Source organism: Malaclemys terrapin, chromosome 22 (genome assembly GCF_027887155.1).
Source record: "Malaclemys terrapin pileata isolate rMalTer1 chromosome 22, rMalTer1.hap1, whole genome shotgun sequence".
Taxonomy (NCBI): domain Eukaryota; kingdom Metazoa; phylum Chordata; order Testudines; family Emydidae; genus Malaclemys; species Malaclemys terrapin.
The window spans coordinates 7,757,639-7,781,339 of record NC_071526.1 but is presented as its reverse complement, the minus strand read 5'-3'; the positions used below and the strand labels follow the sequence as shown (position 1 = coordinate 7,781,339).

Sequence of the window (23,701 nt, the reverse complement as noted above, 5' to 3'; positions counted from 1 at the left end):
AGTTACAAATCAACCTGATGCACAGGGTCTCATAGCTGCAGATGACTAAGCTGTCACCTATGCATGGCTAACCTGGTGCCTGCGGGGGTACCTGCTGTCACATCCCTGCTTACATCATCACACTTTTAAAACACGCTGCACATCCTGGTCAAAGTTACCCTCCTCGTCCCCAGCTGTCTCTTTCCTGGCAGGTGCCAGAGCTGTGCAAAAGTCCCATGAGCACATGATCCAAATGCAAAAATGTGTGGTGTTTTTGTGACAATGCACCAACAGTGTGACCCTGCCCCCACGAGAGCAGCTTTGCAGAGGACCCAGGTGAAGAGACATGCTTGTACCAACATTTGAGGCAAAAGTTGACCTTTCTGGGAAGGGGATGAGAACTGATCAAACTTAAATGGCGAACATTTCCCAGGGAAAAGTCCACTTCCTCCCCTCCCCTGCTGTGTCATGCAGCTCTAGGGCCAAATTCAGAGCTGGTGTAAGTGATTGCCACTCCTTTAAAGCTCTAGCTACACGGCAATCAGAGGTCTGATTGCAGAGCAGAGATATAGCTTCAGTGGAGCTGGGAAAGGCACACACACACGAGCTTTAATCAAGCTAGTGCGGCTAAAAATAACAGTGAAGACACAACAGGGAGGGCTGCATAAAACCCGCCCAGACCCCTGGGTACGACTTATGTTCCTAGCCCAGGGTGAGGTCTGTGCGGCTGCATTTTCACTGCTATGTTTAGCAAGCTAGCCTAGCTAGATTAAAGTAGGCAGGGGGTGTGCCCCTCTGAGCTGCAGTCACGCCCCCGATTGCAGTGTGGACCTGCCCTCACCCAACGGAGTCCCATCTACACACCGCGGAAATGCTCCTATTGCTTCTTCACGTTCAGCCAGGTGCCCTCCTCAGTGAAACCAGACACACCAGAGATCCTGCCCAGGCCCCGTCCGCTGACGGTTCCTGTCGCTCTGACAGTGGCAGGAGGGACTTCCTGGAGGAGACAGGAGCTGAAGGCCACTGGCGAGTGTGACATTACACTCCAGATTCTTTATGAAAATATCCTTATAATATGGATATGACATAACTGAGATATGGTTTATGTAAGATGGCTCGTGTAAGGTACCATTGGAAAGGTTCTGATTTCCTGAATGTGATTATCCAATTTGTATGCATGTATCATTTCTGTATCTAAAGTTAGGAATATGGCCTATGTAACAATTACAACTGAGTGTGTGTTGGGAAGACACCCACCAAACGACAGGCCATCAGATTTGATGGGCCATTAGGAGGAACAACAAGACTGTGAAGATACTAATCTCTCTCCCTCGTGGGAGGCCATAGCTGTGAAACTACTAGGTCAGGTGGTCTTGTCACTTGATACCGAACATTATCTGGGACTTCTTGTAACTTTCCACTAAAAGGGTGTGTGTGTGTCAAGTTTGGGAAACAAAAGATTCCCACCTTCTGTAAAACTTATTTAAGGGTGGGGAGGAAGGCAAATGGAGAGGAAAGAAGAGGGACTGCTGAAAGTACATGAAGGGACAAAGGAACTAACCTGAAGGGAAAGGCAGGGGTGAATCCAGACTGAGAAAGGGGTCCAGTCTGTTAGAAGAAATAACTGGAACTCGGAGCTACAGAAACTCTGCATCCCGCCTAAATTCAAGATTTAGGGAGAGAAATGACTATTTGTAACCAATTTCTTTAGTGAAACAAGCTTAGTTTGCGTGTTTGGTTTTATTTGCTTAGTAATCTGCTTTGTTCTGTTTGCTAACCCTTATAAGCACTTAAAATCTACCTTTTATAGTTAATAAATACATTTTGTTTATTATTAAACCCAGTTTGTGCGATTTCTAACTGGGAGGGCACAAAGGGGTGCATATTTCTCTTCACATTGAGGAAGAGGGTGAATTTTTATGAGCTTGCGCTGTGCAGATTCTTCTGAACAGCGCAAGACAATATCCCTTTGGGTCTGCACTCCAGGGGAGGTGGGCACCTGAGCGCTGGGGCAAGTCCCGTTAGCTGAGTCTTCCCAGAGCTGATCTCTGGGTCTGTGTCGTTCTGCAGCGGGGTGTGGCCCTGCCTGTGTCTGTGTTGGAGGAGGCTTAATAGCCTGGCTCAGCAAGACAGGTTAAAGGGGGCCCAGGCTGGCAGAACAGGTGGGCTCAGTGGTATCTCAGCCCATCAAGTGGCATCCTGAAGGGGGGCAACCCGTGACAGCGAGCTTTGTAAAGACAGACGCCGAAACATCATGCAGGCAAAATGACTGACTCAGCACCTTGGTGGTGGCGAGAGAACATTTAATAACCCTGGTAGCCTTAACGTGCCATTGGCCAGTGAATTGCTTAGCGGAGTGGGGCGGTGGGGGGCCCCCTCACCCACCCGCTGCCGCAGCCCTTCCGGCTAACGATGAGGAAAGGGGCCCATGTGGCTTAGTAGCAGGGATCCCCACCCCGCCTCCCCTTTTGGGGGTGCTTGTCTAAGCCCAGATTCCCCATGTGGCTCGGGGAGAGGGGGTCGTAAGGCAAGGCCGAACCGCCCACTGAGAAATCGAGCGACACCTCAGCACCAGGTGCCTCTGGGGAGAAGACAACTATGCCTTGAAGAGTCTCCCCTAAGGAGCAGCAGGCCTGTCCTGGGCTCAGTCAGCAGCCCTGACCTCTCCCCATCATTGGGGCATCTGCTTCAAAGAAGAACACACCCAGCAGTCCCCCAGGCGAGGCAATGAAAAGACGGGAGGGCGTCCTGGCCTTGTCACCCATCCCCTGCCAAGTCAGACCCATGAACCCATCTCTGTTCCCACCTCCTGGGTGCTGGTGTTGGGCTCGTCCCTGCCCTGCTGATCTGTCTGCTCCAATAGCCTGTCAGAGGACTCGCCCGTGCTTTCCAGTTTGGCGTAGCCTACCAGGCTGATGTGGTCAAGTCTAGGCCAGCTCCTGTTCTTCCGGTCTTTGATGGGCGCCACCAGCAGCACGCCCGGGCTGCCAAGGTCCAGTGACTTGGAGTGACCCGGATTGTGGAGCTGAACGTCTGAGTTGAAGTCGTTCTCGGTGCCTTCTGGGTCCAGGTACGTCTCGCCAGCAGCGACGGACGGAGGCCTGCTGTCTATGTTAATAATGACATGGCCACCCTGGAGGTCATCTCCTCTGGGGGAGACGCTGCCGACCCTGGGTGGGAGAGTCCAGGAGAGCCGTGGTGCCTCATCCGGCGCCCCTGCCAGGCTGATCCCCCCCTCGTCGCCCGCCCCTGGAGATGCAGATGGCTTCTCAATGAGGCAGTTGTTCACCTTGATGATGGGAAGTGACCGGGCGGTGGCAGCCAAGGAAATTACGGACTCGGCCCCGCGGGTGAAGGACAGATTGAGGTTCCCCTCCATGGAGTTGCCAGAGTCTGAGCGGATGCTGAGGAGGGACATGGAGGGGGAAACCCCCTTGTGATGGAGCAGCTGGGCTGTCGTCTGGAGCCTGTTGTGCCCGTAGCAGTCGGCCCATTTGTTCCTGGGACTGGAACAGGATTGGAAGCCGCTGGAGGAGAGATCCACCTCGTAACAGCCCTCGACACACTCGGCATTGGCCTTGAGGAGGGGCAAGCTAGTCCTCCTCTGGCAGTACTTGTCCTCCTGGCTGAAGTCCTGGAGGAGGCCCGGGGTCATGGAGTAGAGGCCTTTCTGCATCAACAGGCGGGTTTCCATGTCCCTGTTCTCGTACAGCATGGTGTTGGCGCAGATGACAATGAAGAGGCCGACGCCCATGATGACGGGGCCAATCAGCTTCAGCTTCTCACTGTGAGGGAAGTAGCGGGCCTGAGCAGAGACCTTCACTTCCTTCTTCATGTCCCCCATGCCGCTGGAGTTACCCGGCCTGGCCCCGGGCCCGGCTGCGTGTGGGCCCCGGTGAGGCCAGTAGCCCACAACGGCGATCGTCATGCCGACCAAGACGACGGAGACGCCCACCATCACGAAGGCCCCTGAAGGCGAGCGCATCCGGAGCTGTCCCTTCACGGCCCCCTCGGTCGGCGGCTTGCGCCTCAACTTGCGTCTGTGCCTCCGTGGAGGAGGGGCGGGTCCCAGGGGCTTCTTCTCCAGAGGCTCCTGATTTCTCATGGCTCTGCTGGCTTCGGCGCTGCCAGCCGTCATGGCATCCTCCTTGTCAGGTCTTTCTAGAGAGTGGGGGAGAAAAGAGATGAACAGAAGGCATCACTAGCAGACAGTGGAGAGGAAGGGCTGACAACCAAGGAGCTGGGACATGGTGGCTCATGCAACAGGCCTTCCCCTTCCCTCCTCTGCCTCCTGCCTACGTCCTCCTGGAGGGATTTCTCTACTTTCCACTCAGAAGCTAGACTGGGTGGTGTCTTTCAAACACAAGCGCCTAGCCCATGCCCACCCAAAGCAATGCACATCTGCCTGATGGATTAGTAAGGTTGATTGCATGAATAGCGGAAGAAAACAATGGTCCCCACCCCAAACAGCCCTGCAAATGAAAAGGAGACCGGGAGCATGAATGCCTGTCTGTGCAGGTGAAAATAGCTCCCTGGGCACGTCAAAGCAGCGCGGGCACATGCAAGATTTGTTGGCCCAATTACTGACAGGACAAATAAACAGCCCTTGCTCCGACAACGTTCACCCTGAAGTCGTGGTGAGTAAGGACTCAGGCTTTCAGCCTGTACTTTCCATTTCTCCGGCACCTTCTAGGTAGGGATGTCGAAGGATCTTACACGTATTAGCTAAGCCTCGCAACATCTCTGGGTGGTCGGTCTCGTTATCCCACCCCATTTTGCAGCTGGGGAAACTGAGGCACGGAGCAGGGACGGCAAGTCTGCGTGCAACAAAACCCGGGTCTCCCAACTCCCAGCCCAGGGTCTTAGCAACAGAGCCAGTCTTCAGGCAGCAAGAAAAATATCTCCATTAAAACAAAACAAAGCAGCAGAGGATCTTGGGAGCATCACATTTATTCTCCAATCTGCTCAGTGTCCTACTCAAAATAAGTTGTTTTTTTTAAACGATCAGCGTTATCATTATTATTATTGACTGCCGCTGAGCCGGGGGTCTGATCACCAAGCTGTGAACTTCCATAACTCACGAGCAGCCATCGTTAACGGTAATGACCTTCCCATTCCAGTGGTGATGCTGGAAGCCGGGCAGAATCCGGCTCCTTTTCCCCCTGCAGCGTCACAGGGCTGACAGCAAGATCTTTGTCAAACTAAGCTGATGTCTCTTGAAAGAGGCACGGGGAGCAGATCGGTGCAGAGCTAGGAGTCTGGTTTACGGCCACACTTAAACAACCCTCGCCATTAACGCCATGTGAGGGCTTCACAGACCCCATCAGCGGGTGAGAGAAAAAGCTCTTTTCTTATTACAGGGTCAGTGGCAGGAGAACTGAAATAACGGAAGAGTCTGTCTTACTGACCTTTCTGCCATTTACTTCTTGTTCGTCGCTCAGCTTGGGAAGTGGAACTAGACTAGCCGGATTTTGCTTTTTGCTCATAGTCAGTTGCATTTCCTCAGTGGTCCTGCATTAGCTCCCGCTGTTGTGTTTGGGCTGCTAGAACTTCAGGGATTGGTTGATATAAAAAAAACTTGTTTTCAATGAAACGTAAGAGTCATAGACTGTAAGCCCAGGAGGATTATTAGATCATCTAGGTCAGTGGTTCTTAACCTGGGGTGCATGCACCCCCTGGGGGTGTGAGATGCCCTCTCTGGGGGGGGCGAGACATGCCAGATTTTTTAAACGGTAAATCATCGAAAACACAAATTAAGCACAGGCACGCAAGTACAACTACTTTGTTTCATCAAACCTATGTATTTATTAACATTATACATTTTCTAACGATTACTGTAACATACAAACAAAAAATATTGCTAGGTTTAAAGAACTGACCTACTTCAACGACTTTTGATACGGGGTGCGAGAACCAAAGGGGGGCAGGCTGCCGTAAAGGTTAAGAACCACTGATCTAGTGTGACCTAGGAGAGACTGGTTTCCGAGTGGCGGCCGTGTAAGTCTGCATCCGCAAAAAAAGAACGAGGAGTCCTTGTGGCACCTTAGAGACTAACACATTTATGCCCAAAGTAATCAATAAATAAATGTGTTAGTCTCTAAGGTGCCACAAGGACTCCTCGTTCTTTTTTCTAGGAGAGAATATTCACCTCTTCTGAGGCAGGCAGGATTTGAACCTGGATCACTTGCACGTTAAGCATAGCACTCACCTGCTAAGCTACTGAGAAAATAAGAAAATAAACGAACATATGGACAGTATATTGGTATATGCAGTAGGGGCCAGGAGAGCAACTGCCAATATACCCCAAAGGTACCACGTGTGCAAGAAAAACACCCTTCCAGAGCAACACCGAGACGTTCCCCTCAGCGTAGAGCAAAGCCATGGGCTGGCTGTACTTGGCACGCAGTTAGCCACGTCTGAGTGGCTTTTCTCCCACGGAGGTACAGCGTGCGCATTACTCAGCAAGTCTTTGTTACATACGCAGGAGCACAGCCTGTTTTCTAGGTCAGTTCTAGAGCTGACTGAACCAGCTGATTACCCCCCCAGGCAGATCCTAACCCCAGCTTGTCGGGACGTCAGGACAGTGGCTGGGAGTAGGCTGCTGGGTTAGCAAACAGGCATTGACTGAGCCACGGATGATCAGATTTTGCAAAAAACAAGGGGTTTCAAATCGAACATGCGGAGAATATTTTCCCCCATGTTGTGGATTGAAACTGGGTTTACAAATAACCCTGCAGCCACATTCCAGCTTACCAGCTGCCAACATTGGTTGGCACTTAGGAAGTTTGTGTCCACACACCAACTTGGCAGCTAACAGCATCTTGCTCCTGTCAAAGGACTAGGCTGGCACACGGCTCCTTTCCTGTAACTAGGCTGAAATGTAGTATTTATGTGGCACGGACAGGACCCCCCAACAGTGCCCGTATGACTGACTTGGCCAGCCCTCCTTTCTCCCTCTGTGGGCACTCCATCCCCTGCCAAAGCGGGATTGGAGAACTGCCCAGCTTCTCCCACAATGCACCGATACAAGCACGCAGTGTGTAGATGCGGACGGGCCATGGTGCTGAGGCAGCCAAACTACAGCATGGACCCAGTCTGAATTGTGTTCCTCAAAACGGCTTAAAGTGACCATGCCCCTAAATCCCAGCTGTCGACAGAGCGCAGACCAGCTCGCAGCCTTCCCCTGCAGAACTGGGAACCCAGTCACAACAGGACGGGGAGTTGCGCACCACAGCCAGAAAGTCAAATTGATTAGAAACTAAAAACACACACAAGGAAAGGAGGAAGGAAAGCGACCTGCCTGATTTCACTGCCTAATTTGAGCGAAGTGCAAAAAGCCAGCAAACAGCATAACCAATGGAAAGCAAATGAGATGCTAAAGTTCTTCCAATTTTAATCATCTTAAGGCATTATTAGTATCAGAGGGAAGGAATTAAATATACAAGCTTCATGATGACAGTGTGTTCCTGGCACAGGGCTGTCAAGCTGTGACAATTTGAATGAGGGAGATTTAAAGGGAAAAAACCCAACAAAACCCACAGCCTACTGATGAGGGAGATTTTAAATCTGCCTTTGAAACATACTGCTAAAGCCTTCATCACATGGGGAAAGCTTGCCTTAACAGTCACCTAAAGTGATGGAGTCAGCCCCAAAATGAGCGAGATTTTCTCCCTTAAAACCATCTGCTGCCAAATGAAGTTACCAGGCATTTTAAATCTTCCCTAATACTTCCTAAGATTACGTTTGCTTCTCCTCAGTGAGCCGTTGTTTATATTGTGTTGTCTCCAGCCCTCTGTGGAGAGCAACTAACCTCAATTACAATCTTAGATTTGACCTACCTTTAAAAAACTACATTAAAACTTTTAAATGTCCTGCTGACAACTCCAAACTCCGTGGATTTTGCAAAGCCTCTTTGATGCTGCTGCAGACTTTGGCTGTTGTAGGATTGAGTGAAATCCACTCCCGAGAGCGCAGTCCATTGCCTGCAGTTTCAGGGACGAGGATTCTTGTAAATTTCACACATGGTCTTACCATTAAAACACACAATGGGCTGGTCCTATTTTTGGCTGCCAGCCTTGTCAGTGTCTCTTTAAACCTAATTCCCTTCCTATGTCATTTAGCTTCCCCTAAGCTCCGCATGTTACCCTGCCGAGCGAAGCAGAAATCCAGCTACTTTTCAAGGCAACTGCCTATAATTGCTTGGGGACTAACAAGCGTCACACCCAATTGACCCTCATTCCAAGGGTCATCCGTCAGTCGGACTTAAGTTTACCTGTGTCCCACACAGACCGGCTGTTATTCCCACCCTTCATTACTGGAAATGACCTGTGTCAAAAGTGCCCGCTCACAAAGCCGAAGCTGTTAAAAAGAAAGATGACAATTGGGTAAGACGGCACCATGTGCTTTGATGTGTCCGGCTCTGTTGCTACGCCCTCTACTCCTCTGAGCCACTATCTGCTACTTACCCTCTGGTTTCCTCAAGCAAGACCTGATTCAAAGCCTGCTGAATTCGTGGGCTTTCGATCAGGCCCACGGCGTCTCTTGTGCTGCCCACAGAACGGACGGTGCCAGCAGCGAGTTGTGAAAAGGGTAAGTGAGCTAGTGGCCTTCCGCGCGATGAACTGGGGCTCATCTAGTGCTGGCAAGAGACGCCAGCAGGCCTCTGGTCATCTCCAGACTAGGAGTGTCGTGTGAGCTTCCTTCCCCGCCCCACGACCGTGCCTCCACTCCGAGTGGGAGGTCTGGTTGTCCAGGCGGGCGGGGAGTTGATTCTCCATGATCCACTCAGTCTTTGGCTTCTCCAGAGCCCTCCAACCAGGCAGCCAACCTGGGAGGTGAGTTCTGCAATGGAGTGCTCCCAAGATTTCCGTGGTGGGGTGGGCGAGTGCTGATCAGAAGAGGGTGTGTTGCGTTTAAAGGGGTACTCCAGTTTGGTTGGCCTCCCTGAACTGTCTCCATCATTTTATCCTCTGATCCCCAAAAGGCTGTTTGTCCTGCAAATCATCACTGCACGTGGCATTGCAGGACAAGCAAGAAACAACCCACCCTGCCCCAAAAGTTCTTCACGTGACATTCTCCCCCCGCCCACAATGCCCTCTCCTGAGCATAGATGGTATCAACACAAAGCGGCGTGTTTTTAAAAGTTGGAGCATTTAATACTCCTCGCTGGAGATGCCTGTTCCCAGAGTTCAGCACCATTATTTTTATTAATAGAATCCCCAAGGGTTACATAAGCTTCTTTTAAAAAAAACCCCAGCGTTGCCATCAGATTCTAAAACTCCCAGACACTGTCACTCGAGTTAATTGATTAATTCGCTATTTTAGCAGGAGCACAAAACCTCACTGCGTGTAAAGAGAGACTGAAGCCCTCTCTGTTCTGTGTGGGACCCTACTGCACTCCCTGTAAAAGAGGGACGTTTGCCCCGGTGTCACTGATGAAAGATGCCCCATCCCTCCTGAAGTGCAGTTTGCTGTGCAGATTATCGGCTGCTGCCCGCCAACCCCAGAGGTGGCTGCATTTCAGCAGATCTGTATGTCCGCAGTTTGGGAAGGGTTTGGGGGGACCCATGGGATGAAAGATGCTACAGAAATGGCATTAACACTATCGAGTGAGACAGCAGCTCAGCTCCTAGACTGGGCGTTTGGAAGTTAAGCTTCCAATCCCTGCAATGAGCCTTTCATTAAAAATCAGAACTATTTCCCTAATCCCCCATCACACAGACAGGTTGATGGCTCCCCCACAATCCCTCTCGCCCCTCTCCCCTCCCCACCCCTACTTGCTTAAAATCTTAAGATAAACCTTGGAGGACTTGGCAAAAGCAAACTTGGCATGAAGCACGTGGGCGTTGGGAAAAGCTTCTCTGCAGATCCGCTGCCCTATTCTCTTCCCAGCACCCCCTGGCTGTGGGTAGGGGCATTCTACTCAGGACAGGCCCAGCACCACAGGCCTGGGTTTGCAAAGCGCTACACAACGGCGCGTTAGCTTTGGCAGCAGCCCCCTGGCCTGCTCGGCGGTATAGAATGAGCCCAGCCTGCTGGAAGGAGATGCTGCTCTTCCACACGTCCCTAGCCCCGTCCATCCCGTGAGCCCGAAGCGTCCCACGCGCTCACCTCGCGAGCCAGGACAGTATCTTGAGTTTACAGATGGGGAAACAGACTCGACCGAGGCCTCCCAGTGAGTCATCAGCAGCGCTGGGAAAGGAGCCCAGATCCCCGGAACCCCTCTCTTGTGCGTTACCCACAAGAAGCAGCGACACAAGGAAGGAGACAGTATTGCCTAGTGGCTAGTGCACTGGACCAGGAGTTAGTTGACCTGAGTTCTATTCCTGGCTCTGCCTACAGGGTGACCTGGGGCAAGTCACTGCCCCCTTCTATGCCTCAGTTTCCCCATCTATAAAATGGGGATAACGATACTGATGACCTTTGTAAACGGCTTTGAAATCTACTGATGACAAGAGTTGGGTATTATCTTAAGACTTCCCCCCTCCACCGCTCTCCAGGAAGAGCCTCAGTCCTGCGGGCAGTATTTAACACAACCCCCTGCTCCAAACACTACACCTATGGGTGAGCGACCTGGACGAGGACCTGGGGAATCCAATGCCCACTTGCTGGGGAAGGGCAGTTCCGGTTTTCCTCGGCACTTCTGAAGGTGCAGTCAGGCGAGTGGCTATGACAGCTCCTGGACCCAGGCTTACTGCTGTGTGAGAGGAGACTCTGGGGAACCCCTGGTTAAAGTTCCAGACAGAAGCAAGGCCTGGGGTGAGTCCCTTCCTTTCACTGCAGTTCACCCCTGGATGCTCCCGCCAGGCACAGCTCATCCCTGGGGCTTGTAACACCGGGGATGAGCTGTGCCTGTGGGGGGTTTTCCTTTGGCTTTTGGAATGAATAAGATTGCCCCAAACAGGCAGGTATGAAGCAAAACTTTCCTTGGGCAAGATACAGTCTCACGGCCTCCTTTCAAACCCCCCCCCCCCCATCCAGACCACACAGGCCGAGCGCTGGGCCGTGCCACCCCCACACTGAGCTGGTTCTTCACGAACAGGGTCTGTTACGTTTCCAGCGAAGTGCCGCACACGTGCAAGCGTGTTTGCTCTGCGCAGCTGTCTCCCTCCGTGGCTGGAGCGCTACAAGAAGCCATTGAAGCAGATTCCCCCGTTTCTCTACTTTGCAGCTCCTGCACCCCCGAAACATTGGAATTGTGTCAGGCTCCAGAAGGGAGTTTTCAGAGGAACCCCCTGTTAGAACAGCCCTGGCTAATCTGCAATACTCCGGCATGCAGGCAGCTTTCTCCCGTACCCACGCCCTGGAGCCCAGATGGGATACAGTGCTGCCGTACCAGAGAATCGCTATTCCTGGACCTATTCACCGCCACTAGCGAGCCTCACGCGTGCCCCCACAGCAAATCCCCTCAGTGTCCCTGTGAGCTGTGCTTTCCAAAGTAGCCTGCTAGAGCCACTCCTTAATGTACTGCAGGCCAACCAGTGGCTCGCTCCTGGACAGCGAGAGATGCCCAAGGAATGCCGGTATCTCCAGAGAATGCTACAGGACAGGAAGCCTGGATCTCTGCCTTCCTTGGGGAGGGGAGAAAGAAATTCCTGGTGCTGATGCCCTATGTGGAACGGACCCGACCTAGGGGCCCTCTGGCGACCACATGCTCACACTCTTTCTGGGGACACAACCCAATGCCACCCTGGGGATCACTTCCTTGCAAGCCAATTGCCACATCCTCCCATATGCCCAGCGTGGCAGTCCCAGACCCACATGCACCTTGGGTTCTCAGCATTGCCAGCTCTCACCATATCAAATGTTTTGCTTAAAGCCCCAGGCAGCTCCTGGAGAGGACTGATTGCACGAGCAATTGTGATTGTAGAAGAGGTGACCTGAGTGCATCTTAAAGGCTCAAAAAACCACATGGCAAATAAAAAGCCCCCCGGCTGAGCCCAAGCACAGCTCAGAGCCTGATCTCTAGAAATGGGTGTCTAAATCTCCCTTTGCTCTCCGCAATAGCCTGGCCCAGGCAAGGCGAGGAGACAGCGTTCAGCAAAGTGGTTTACCACTATTCTGGTTCCAGTTCCCGTTCAGGCCTCGTTAGCAACGAGTGCGCCAGAGTTCAATTCTTGGCTCTGCCATTGTCCTCGTCTGTGGCTTTAGGCACGTCGCCCACAATCTGCTTTGTGCTCTAGGGGCCTAGCAGGGTGAGGCTATGCAGTGCGCGGCCGTTGCGGCGTGCGGTGGGAGTGCCGAGTTAACAAATGCTACAATGATCGTCCCCTTTGACTGGAACGAATGCAACGTCCCTTTTCCGAGACATGTGACTCAAGAGAACTGGTCTGTTACGGACAGCGCCCTTCCAATCCCATTAGCTGGGCAGGCAGGACAGCTCCAGACTCCAGAGCACAAGTAAACCCTTGTCTTCCCAAGACAAGCAGAGGGAGAAGGTGCCACTGCATTGGGTCTCACACGGGGCCCGATCCGCGCCCCATCAAAGTCAATGGAGGTGGATGGGATCCTTACAGCTCAAGGCTGCATCATGGGAGCAAGAGCTGAGCTCCCCCCGGCCAACACCTCTGGGAGAGGAGCTGGTGACAGTCCCCACCAGCTAGGGTTACCATTCGTCCGGATTTACCCGGACATGTCCTCCTTTTTGTGCTAAAAATAGCGTCCGGGGGGAATTTGTAAAGCACTCACAATGTCCGGGATTTCCCCCCTCCCCCGGAGCGGCTGGGAGGGCTGCAGGAAAGTCCCGGGCTGGACTCCGGAGCAGCTGGAGAGGAGCTCCGCCCTGCATTCTGAGCAAGTGTCTCAGCACAAAGTGCAGCCCTCCCCTTTTGCAACTGGGAGCGGTTTCTGCCATGCAGCGTAGCAAAACGGGAGCGAGAGCACTTTGTGCTGATACAAGGGCAGCTCTCCCCTGCAACCCGGTCCGGGCCAGGGACCGGGTTTTGTTGTGCAGGGCCAGGGACCGGGTTTTGTTGTGCTGGGGAGCTTAGCCACGTGTCCAGCTCGCACAGAGCCCAACACCCTGTTCTGAGCAGCAGGGTAAGGGGGGCAGGAGAAGGGGCAGGGAGGTTCTGGAGGGGGCAGTCAAGAAACGGGGGGGGGGCTTTTTGGGGGGAGTGGAGAAAGTTTTGGGCAGTCAGGGTACAGGTAGGGGGTAGGGTCCTGGTGGGCAGTTGGGGGGGGGTCTTAGGAGGGGGCAGTTAGGGGACAAGGAACAGGGAGTCTTAGATAGAGGGTGGGGTTCTGGAGGGAAGTTAGGAGCAGGGGTCCCAGGAGGGGGCAGTCAGGGGACAAGGAGCAGGGGGGTAGGGGGCTGGGAGTTCTGGGGGGGAGCTGTCAGGGGGCAGGAGTGGGGAGAGGGATCGGAGCAGTCAGGGGACAGGGAGCAGAGGGGTTTAGATGGGTTGGGAGTTCTGGGGGGGGCTGTCAGGGGGCAGGAGTGCAGAGAGGGATCGGAGCAGTCAGGGGACAGGGAGCAGAGGGGTTTAGATGGGTTGGGAGTTCTGGGGGGGAGCTGTCAGGGGGCAGGAGTGGGGAGAGGGATCGGAGCAGTCGGGATAGGGAGCAGAGGGGTTTAGATGGGTTGGGAGTTCTGGGGGGGGGCTGTCAGGGGGTGGGGAGTGGTTGGATGGGGCGTGGGAGTCCCAGGGGTCTGTCTGGGGGTGGGGGTGTGGATAAAGGTTGGGGCAGTCAGGGGACAAGAGGCAGGGAGGCTTAGATAGTCCTGGGGGGCAGTTAGGGGCAGGGGTCCCAGGAGGGGGTAGTCAGGGGACAAGGAACGGGGGGAGGGTTGGGAGGTCAGGGGGGGCGGGAAGTGGGAGGGGCTAGGGCGGGGCTTCTCCCGTCCTCTTTTTTGCTCGCTGAAATATGGTAACCCTACCACCAGCGACGCCAGGCAGCAAAAACTCCAGCGTTCACCCCGCCCTGGAAGGCCCGCGAGCCCCAGCCCCCACCCAGCCGCAGAGCTCCCTCCACCACTGTGCTGTCACCCACTCATCCCCGGGTGGGCAAGGCATCCAAGACACGACTGCCGGGAGGGGCCAGGCAGTGCTGCTCCTGCTGGAACAATCATCCCCGGAGTCACCTCCCACCACGCAAGGAGAAGGGGAATCATAATTACAGTCTGCACCAAGATATGATGGTTAAAAATAACTCCCTTTCAGTGTAACCTTCCAGCGCCACCCACGCCCAAGGGGCAAAGAGGAGACGCTCCCGGAGCCCTCTGCCAGGCGCAAGAGCCGCGCTGCCCCCTTCCGCCATCCTTAGTTCTGCTTTGATCCCCTGGTCAGTCTCCCCTTTAATATGGGAATTGTTGGACTCGGAGCCCTGGGAGGTTGGAGGCTGCTCGTTCCTCCCAGGACAAGAACAGCCCAACGTCAAGGGGACCACGTCTGGGAGCGGAGTCCCCCCTCCACGGCCCATTCAGGCCGAGCCTGGGACAGGGAGTTGGCCAACAGGGGTCGCTTAGTGGTAACTGCGAAGGTGGGTTCTGTGGTGGGATTGGGTCCGGACTGGGCCCATAACGACCAAGACCAGTTAGCTCCCCCCTGGCTGCGTGGCCGCTGGTGTGAAATGAATCAGAGGGCTCGGGTCAGTGCCCAGGACACCGGCGTTCACATCACAAGAACCTCAGCGGAGTTGGCAGGAATTAGCCATCTCCGCAGAGAAGCCAAGAGCCCCCCGCTCCCCCTGCCGGGTGATCACTTCAGATGGGAACTGAGCACACAGGGGCAGGGTGCCAAGCGTGAGGAGGCCTCCCCTGGTCTGGGGCTCACTGGAGCATTTCAGCCCCAGGGCTGCCAGCCCATCAACAACAAAGTCATCAAGAACAAGGTGCCGCACTGAAAGGCTGCCCGGGGAGGGCGTGACCGCCGTTCTGCCATGCACCGGGGGGCCCTGCCTAGTTCTGCTTCTGAGGGACCAGAGTCCAGCAAGAAATGCCAGTAGCTCTGCCAGAGCATAGACGCAGCCCTGGTGCTGCCACCACCCCCTCTGGGCAGATCCAATCTTGAGGCAGCCGCTGGGCTTCGCCGTTGAAATGCCTTTGCGAACGGGCCAGCCACAGGCTAGCACCCAGAGCCTGCTGCCGGGGCAAGGGCCGGAACAGGCAGGGCTGCTGAGGAAGAGGGCGAAGGGCCCCCCAGTGGGCTGCAAATGGACAATCCCCAGCAGCAACTGGGCAGCAGCAGGTCCCATCTCAGCCTTAAGCAGCATGTAGGGACTCTGGGGAGCTAGGCCTGGCTAGGCGCGTCCTGGCAGCAGGGATGGCACTCGAGCTGGAGGAAGGAGTCAGCAGGAAGGGCAGGGAAGTGGGCTCACGCCCTCCCCCATCTCAGAGACATGTTCGAGTCCCCCAGGTACCCCCCGGTGTGAGACTCAAAGCCAAGGGTGAGCAGCAGAGGCCTCCGTTACACTGCAACACCCAGGGAGGGAGCGGAGCTGCAAGGCTCAGGGCAACCTCTCCGCTCGGAGGAAGCACCCACGGGCCTGGAGCGGACGGGCGAGCAGGGGCGAAGGCAAGGCGTGAGAGGGGCCGGGAGAGCAGGGAGGTAGCGTGGTGAGCCGCTGAGAGCACGTGAGGGGATCAAGCCCGTCCTGGAAGCCGCAGGAGGAAGTGAAGAAAATAGAACCAGGTGAAATCGGACGTGGGCTTCTATTTCTGGGCCCCTACAGCTAGAGAGAAGGAAAGTGAAAGGAACGCCAGGCTGCCGAGAGACTCGGGAATCAGCTGAGACATGATTTCAGGCTTGCTCTTTGCTCCCCGGAGTAGCCCCCCTCATGTGAGTAAGGGTGACCAGGCCACAGGAGCTTGTGCTTGTGCTGGTCTTTCCACTCATCTCTTCCGAGGCTTTTAGCTGAGAAGTTAGGAACAGAAGAGACCTCTCAGAACCGGTGCTGGATTTCTCCCTGCGGTCTGTATTTCCCAGAGCTTTGTCTAGTCCAGCTCAAGCAATGGGGCAGAGTTCTGCAGCCTGCTGGAGCTCACTGATCAGACGTTTTGGCTGGTATCCAACCTAGATTTTCCTTTGCTCAATTTCCCCTGTTAATCTTAGCGATGCCTCCTTGCCCTAAATAATGCCTCTGCCCCCTTGGCTTTTGCACCCGTCACAGCTACTGCCCCGCCCCCTTTTCACCATCAGTAGCCCACTTCTGTTTCTTCCCCTGGATAAAAAGTTCAGTTGCCAAGCCCAGAGGGAAATAAATGGGCAAAGCGGGGAATAAGGACGGGGTCTTTATGGGGTTTTCTCCACAGAAACAAAGCCTGTTTAATTGCTCACTGCCCATTATTATCCCTAGGGCTGCCACTTTCTTGGCTTCCTCCCTCGGGATAAAGTCTGTGTGTCATGACAATTGCGATATTTGCAGCTCATGTGCCATCAGCATTACCCCAATGCAGTGTCACCTTGCGATGAAATTCCCATTAGCCTCCAAACTAACGGGGGACTATTCATTAATCACAGTTAAGTAGATTTCCTCCAGCGCCTTTCACACAAGAATCTAACGGGCTTTACAAGTGCAAACGTGAACTCATTAACCGCCAGAGCCTAGGACGTAGAAAAGCGTTATCCCCATTTCACAGACAGGTAAGCTGAGCCACAGAGCGTTGGCAATAGGACTCAGGAATCCCAGTGGCCAGTCCCAGTGGCCTAATCATGGGGCTCTGCCTTCCTCTGGATGTCTGCCAAGCTTAAAGCTGGAGAGAGCAGGAGATCTCAAATCTGGCACCATCCGATATCAGTCAGGACTTAAGGCCACTCAACTCCCCACACAGGAGCCAGGAAGAGAGTTAGCCAGGGGTGGCTCTATGTATTTTGCCGCCCCAAGCACGGCAGTCAGGCAGCCTTCAGCGGCACACCTGCGGGAGGTCCGCTGGTGATGTGGATTCAGTGGCACGCCTGCGGGAGGTCCGCTGGTGATGCGGATTCAGTGGCACGCCTGCGGGAGGTCCGCTGGTGATGTGGATTCAGTGGCACGCCTGCGGGAGGTCCGCTGGTGATGCGGATTCGGTGGCACGCCTGCGGGAGGTCTGCCGGTCCCGCGCCTTCGGCGTACCCGCCGCCGAATTGCCGCCGAAGCCGCGGGACCTCCAGCAGGCGTGCTGCCGAAAGCCGCCTGACTGCCCCCCTCACGGTGATCGGCAAGCCGCCCCCCACGGCTTGCCGCCCCAGGCACCTGCTTGGTGCGCTGGTGTCTGGAGCCGCCCCTGGAGTTAGCGCCCACTGCAGACTGGGGAAGCTTCAAGCAACACTGGCTAGCAGCACCGGCTGTCTTCCTTCAGGGCGACACAGGCAGGAAACAGCTACTCGCACTGGGGGGTTTCAGAATGTATTGGCACAGAGGCATTCAGTGCCGAAAGGGCCCATGTGCATCAAACACGCTGCAGGACACTGGCAGCCTGGTGCCAGGTCTGTCCTAAATGGGCGTGTATCTGGGCCTGATACTGTGTGGTGCGGAGTGCTCCCAACGCCAGTGGGAGATGGAGGACCTGATGCCAATCTCTTGAAATAGGACCCTAAAAACCCACCTACCCCAGCCCCTGCTGGAGAACAACCTTCCGCAAAGGTGCTCCAGCCAGAAAGAGGGTGACACTGGCACAGCGGTCTGCTAGTGTGTCCTGAGCACCCCTATTTTATTCTGCTGCTGGGGCATTTCAGCAGCTGTGACCCCCGTCTGTCCCAGGCAGGAGAGGCCCATGCGTGGGACGTTTTTCACTCCATGCATCCCATGTAGTGGGCTGTAGCCCACGAAAGCTTATGCCCAAATAAATTTGTTAGTCTCTCAGGTGCCACAAGGACTCCTCGTTGTTTGCTAATCCCCCTGCAGGCGATGGGTTCGGAACAGGGCTTGCAGCTCTAAGAATCAGAGCTCGGCATCTAAAATATCACAGTGTTGTTCATGCATCAAAGTGTAGGTCTCTGCGCTGCACACATCAGCTCCTTCCAACCCTGCAGCCGCTAACCGGTCCCTGAATACGTTGCTGACCCGAGCAGTCACCTGTTCTGCCCAGCTGGTGGGCTGGCAACCGCCCGGGCTATTTGAGTTGGCTGTATTTTTAGGTTGAATGACCCAAACCAGAGCCAGCTGCAGGAGCTACCAGGCTCGTCACTGCATTGTAAAAGTCAAGTAAGCCTAAAGGAGTTTGCTTTGGGAGGGAGCATGGTCTGGTGGTTAGAGCAGTGGACAGGGAAATCAGGACTCCTGGGTTCGGTCACCGATTCACTCTAGGATCGTATGCAAGTCACTCATGGCCTGACTCATCATCAGACTCTCAGCCCAGGATGAAGGGAACAGACAAACTGGAGCAGGCAGGGACTAGTAGGAAAGAACCAAACAGCAGAGCGACCCAGAAAGATCAGAGCTGTGGACAAGGCAGGCAGTGGAGGGGAGCCTGGGTTCTATATAGGGAAAGCTTGACAGCCAGGGAGCAGTGCCCTAGCCTTCCTGGATTGCTCCCAGCAGTAAACTCACCCTGGCTTCTTTGGGGGTCTAGTCCTTACTACCCCTAACACAGAGATGTGCAAAAGCATCCATCTGATTGCTAATTACAAAGCCTGCTTTAGGCAGATTTGTTCCGCTAATTACACTAATCACCATAGCTGGGAATTGAACTACAATCGGTCACAGGCAGGTCAAGCCAGTTAGATGGCCACAAAAAGAAGAACAGGAGTACTTGTGGCACCTTAGAGACTAACAAATTTATTAGAGCATAAGCTTTCGTGGACTACAGCCCACTTCTTAGATGGCCACGTAACTCATTACAGGCTTCTTAGAAAGGGTTTCTCATCTAGTTGTCTCTACTCTGGCTCACTGCCCGACAAGGCGACATGGGCGAAGGTTGCACTTCTCTGGGCAGATTCGGAAAGGAACCTGCATTGCTCATCTTTTTAACAAACCCGATGCAAACAGTAAATAAATCCTAACTCAAGAGAACGGTATATTCACACTGAGTCTAGAATGGGATTTTTTTTTAGCTCCTTCCCCTAACTGAAGGGGACAGAGTGGGCAAATAGCGGCATTTCCTCTACAAATTCCTACACACTGGAAGCGGCACGGAGGTCTCGGAGTTGCAGCGAGAGGGAAATGTACGGACGAACATATTTAGCAAGCAATCCAGCAAAAAGAAGACACATGGGCCGCGATTTTCATGGAGTTGGCTGGGTGCTCAGCTCCCATTGACTTCGGTCCCTTGGGTGCCTTTGAAAATTCCAGCAATAGAGGAGAGGAAGGTAAAAGCTACTCTATGGGGCTAGTAAGTTATTGAATGTTCATAGCCGGGGAAGAGATACCCCCCTTTGCTCCTTCCCCACCTCTTACCCCAGCTCCCCTGTGACTGTCCATGCAAAGTCCCCGCCATTGGCCGTTCCAGAATATTGTTCCTTGAAACGGCTGCTTTTGGAATATGGGGATAGACCCTTGGCCAAGGGTGTCTCGCCCAGGCACATGCCCATGGCCGAGTTGCAATGAATCGCTACAGGCCCCTGTTGCATTTCCCCCAGCCCTGTCACACCCCTCTTAGCTTCACAGGATGCAGATTTATGAACAGGAGTTTAACCCACCTTTAGGTCAATGCATGAGAGACTGGGATTTTATCCACAGCAGCCGGGTTCCCTCTGTCCCTTCCTGGACCCCTTAACACAAGGGGAAGTTGCATGAAGATCGATCCTGGGATTTCTGTGCAAAGGGCGGGAGGGAGTCTCTTGCTACAGCAGTTCTCGGACGCGAAATCTCCAACAGCCTCCTAGCCATGGACTAGATCATCCTCCCTAGATCCTCTGTCTCTCTTCCAAGCCAAATTCTGCCTCCGGGTTCAGTCTGGATTGGCCCCGGTGGAGCCGAGAGAAGCGACTTGCCTTCCCGCTGTAGTTCGCACGTAGTCTATGACAACAACAAGGCTGGGTGGGTGGGTGGCTGTTCCCTCCCCCCAAAAAACACAGTTCTGGGGATTTCCCTGCGGACTCAGTGGAGTTTGTCCGGGAAGTTTCTCCCCCGGGGGCCGAAGGAGGTTTGATTTGAACCAACCCCCCCTTCAGACATTGACAAGAAGTGTTGGGGTTTTAAAGGCGCTAGTCACCAGCTGAAGTCAGCCACCTACCAGCTGCGGCGGAGCCACCCGCAGCGCGCCGGGTCTGCGGCTCTCCCGGTGCGAAGCGTTTCCAAAGCCGGGCGGCTGGACGGAGAAGGGCGGCGAATCGCTGCTCCGGGGGCCGGCTGAGGGAAACCTAAGGCCGGGGGACGGGCAGGCTGTCACGGGGGCGGCCGGAGAAGTTTCTGCGCTCTCAGGGCGGCCGGACGTTTCCCCGCGGCCCAGGCGCTCCCACCCGCACCCGCCCGGGCCAGCGCGGCCACTTTCGGGGCCGAGTCCTGCCAGCGAAGTGCAGGGCCCCGCCCGGCCGGTGGCACCGGGGGGGAACCAGGGACGTTCAGCCCACACGGGGGCGGGAGGGGACGGGTCACTTTTCTCCACCCCGCCGTGCAGCCGCCGGGAAGGGGCAGGCAGCGCCCGGCACAGGACCTGGCCCCGGGTCACTCACTCCACAGCCAGGTGCCCACGGGAGCCGGAGCGCCCCGCGCTGCCCCCCGCCAGGCAGTGACCCGCTGCGGGGGGCGCCCGGGTCCCGTCCCGCCCAGCCTCCGGCTCCCGCTGCTGCTCCAGCCCCCGGGGCCGAGGATCCATGCTGTGCCCCTTAGAGGCGCCTCCGACTGCGGGGCGCAGCGGCTGCGGGGGGCACCAGCCCGGGCGCGCGGTTCCGGCCCCTCCGCCTGCTGCGTGCGTGGGGCGGCTGCTCCCCAGCGAGGGTCTGAGCGGCCCCCACCCTGCCCGGGATCTCCTCCCCTTAATCCTCCGCTGGCCTCCTTTGCAACCCTCCTCCTCTTCCGTGTCTTCTGCCGTTCTCCCCTCGGGCGCAAACATTCCCTCTCCCGCTTCCCCCCTGGCTGGGCTCAGATTTCTCCCCATCCTCCCCGCGCGGACTGGAGATTTCTTCGGGTTTTTTTTTTAAACATCTGCACCATAAAGTGACAGAAATAAAAATGTACAAGCCCTCCCCCAGCTCTCTGTTGCTTTGCAAGATAGTCTCTGATTTCCCCGCAGAGAGTTTTATAAGGGGGGTGGGGGGGAAACGTAGAGAGCCCGTTTGGGGTGAAATTCGGTTGTGGACTGGTTCTTAGCACAGGAGTGGGGGGAGGTTAATTAAACATCAGGGTGGGAACAGTTTTAAAAATAGAGGGACAGGCTGAGGACATTCTCCCCTCCGCTGCTAACCAGTTGGAGGTGAGTCAAAGGGGGATAAAAGGGAAAAGTGCTTTGGATTCTTGCCAGCTGGAAAGAGGCTGTAATATTTCCTGTCACACTTTTGCCCACTTGGCTACAACCTTCTAGGAGGCGGGAGAGCGAAATCCAGCTGCGAGCAGAGGCTTCCTTAACTTTTTATGGACTTGTGATGACGAGTAATTATGAATTTCAACCCAACGTCTATTCATGGCAAAGTAGCAATTGCTTTACTGTATGTTGATCTGTTTTAATTGTACTGCAGACGTGCACTGCCTTTGACTGGATGATGACCCGTTGTGGCCACTGGGAACTCCGTGAGGGTGGCCGGGGTCAACAGACGAAGGCTGGATGGTCTTGTGGTTAATGCACTGGGCTGGGATTCAGGAGCTGGGACTCCAATTCCCAGCTCTGCTACGAACTTCCTCTCTGCCTGACCTCGGGCACATCACTTAATCTCACCGACTGTAAAATCAGTTATGATTCTTCCACCCAGGGATGGTGTGAGAACAGATCCATAAATATTTGAGCAGACTCGGATACTAAGAGGCCAATAGAGAGAGATCCTGCTGATTTGAAAGCCCACTTTCCTACACAGAAGCTAAGGAAGTCTCCCACAGCTGCCAGCAGTACAGGGCCTGTGACACAGTGTGGAAGAGTTCCGATTTTTTCCCAGAAGAGGGCAGCGGGGCGCAGACAGATTGGTTTTTCATTATAAAAACAAGAAGTCCTTGTGGCACCTTAGAGACTAACATTTATTTGGGCATAAGCTTTCATGGGCTACAGCCCACTTCTTTGGATGCATGGAGTGAAAAATACAGTAAACAGTATAAATATTACAGCCCATGAAAAGATGGGAGCTGCCTTACCAAGTGGGGGGGTCAGTGCTAACGAGGCCAATTCAATTAAGGTGGAAGTGGCCTATTCTCTGATACAGACTAACACGGCTATCACTCTGAAACCTATTTCATTATAGACTCTCTTTACCTTCTGCCTCCCAAATGTACCTCTTCTATGTGAATTTATCATTCACTGTGAAAGCCCGCTGCAATAAATGCATTGTCACTTTTGGGGACTAACATACTTGGACAAGGGCCTGGAGGGGATGTTTAAATTAAGGTCTCAAGGCATGTCCTATGTTGGCTAACGAAAAGGAAAGATTTTTTTTAAACAGTTTCAAATATGCTGGTGTGTGTATTTTTTCCTCCATCTTGGATGACCCTCTGGTCCTAAAATCAGTAACAGGACGTACAGGAAGAGTGGACCTAAAAATAACAAAGGTCTCTCTCTCTCTCTCTCTCTCACACACACACTCTCTCTCTCTCTCTCTCTCTCATTGAACAGCATACCTCAGATCCGAATTGCAATTGTGAAGTGCTAATGCGCCAAACAGCATATCACATTCACACCAGCCTGCACCAAGGCAGGAATCAGCCATGTCCATCAGTTTTAAGGAGCCAAATTCCTGTTCCTCAGCCCTTTCATTAAAACACTGCTGGACCTTGGCCTTCCCCCACTCGGTTTAGGGATCAAATCCCACAGTCCATATGCGTAACATCAGTGGCAGGTTTGATGAAGTCAGGGCTGCAGGATTTGGGGCAGGGCAGGTCTGCTTTGGGAGATATAGGGCTCGGTTCACCAGCAACGTACGTTGCATGCCCTCCTGTTATATGCTAGAGGGGGCACCTGCCCATTTGTTTATAGTGGTCCAAGGGGTAGAGCAGGGGTCTAGGAGTCAGGACTCCTGGGTTCTCTTCCCAGCTCTGGGATGGGAGTGAGAGTCAGGACTCCCGGGTTCTCTTCCCAGCTCTGGGATGGGAGTGAGAGTCAGGACTCCTGGGTTCTCTTCCCAGCTCTGGGATGGGAGTGAGAGTCAGGACTCCTGGGTTCTGTTTCCCAGCTCTGGGATGGGAGTGAGAGTCAGGACTCCTGGGTTCTCTTCCCAGCTCTGGGATGGGAGTGAGAGTCAGGACTCCTGGGTTCTCTTCCCCGCTCTTCCACTGACATGCTGTACAGCCTTGTGCAAACCACTTCGTTTCTCTCACATTACCTCCCTCCTGGGGATGCTGCAAGGCTTAATTCAAGTGGTGTTTGGAAAGCACTTTGGAGGTCCTTGGATGAGAAGCCCAGGGGAAGGGCAAAGGGTTATTATGACATTTCAAATTGCTAGCTCCACCCCTGAATCAGAAAGCTGCATGGCTGAGCCCTCTGCAAGGAAAGTTAGCAAAGAAACCCCATGGATTCGTTGTTCCTGACCTTGCTTTTCCTAACACTTAGCACCACATTAAAGCCCCCTGCATGAGTATCTGAGCCTGGCTCCATCTGCCAGGAAAAAAGAATTCTTTAAAGAAAGATATTTGATTTATATTCAGGGTCTACACATGGGCCAGTCCCTCCTTCCCCTATGGCCAGCGCTAGAGCTGAAGCACTATTGTCTGCTCCGGGAGCTGGGTG

At 54.3% G+C, this 23,701-nt stretch overlaps 1 protein-coding gene across 2 annotated transcripts; it reads right to left on the bottom strand.

Moving 5' to 3' along the window:
* Window positions 1–1,404: 1,404 nt before the first annotated feature.
* On the bottom strand, window positions 1,405–20,902 carry TMEM200B (transmembrane protein 200B). Of its 2 annotated transcripts, none has more exons than XM_054012130.1 (2): window positions 19,536–20,902; window positions 1,405–4,136 (listed from the first exon to the last, which is right to left on the bottom strand). In XM_054012130.1, exon 2 carries the CDS (start codon window positions 4,115–4,117, stop codon window positions 2,756–2,758), a length of 1,362 nt encoding a protein of 453 aa, XP_053868105.1. In that variant the 5' UTR covers window positions 4,118–4,136; window positions 19,536–20,902; the 3' UTR covers window positions 1,405–2,755. The 2 variants fall into 2 exon arrangements, with proteins under 2 accessions (XP_053868105.1, XP_053868104.1); XM_054012129.1 differs by having other exon boundaries at window positions 1,406–4,140; window positions 19,536–20,901.
* Between the last annotated feature and the right edge of the window lie 2,799 nt (window positions 20,903–23,701).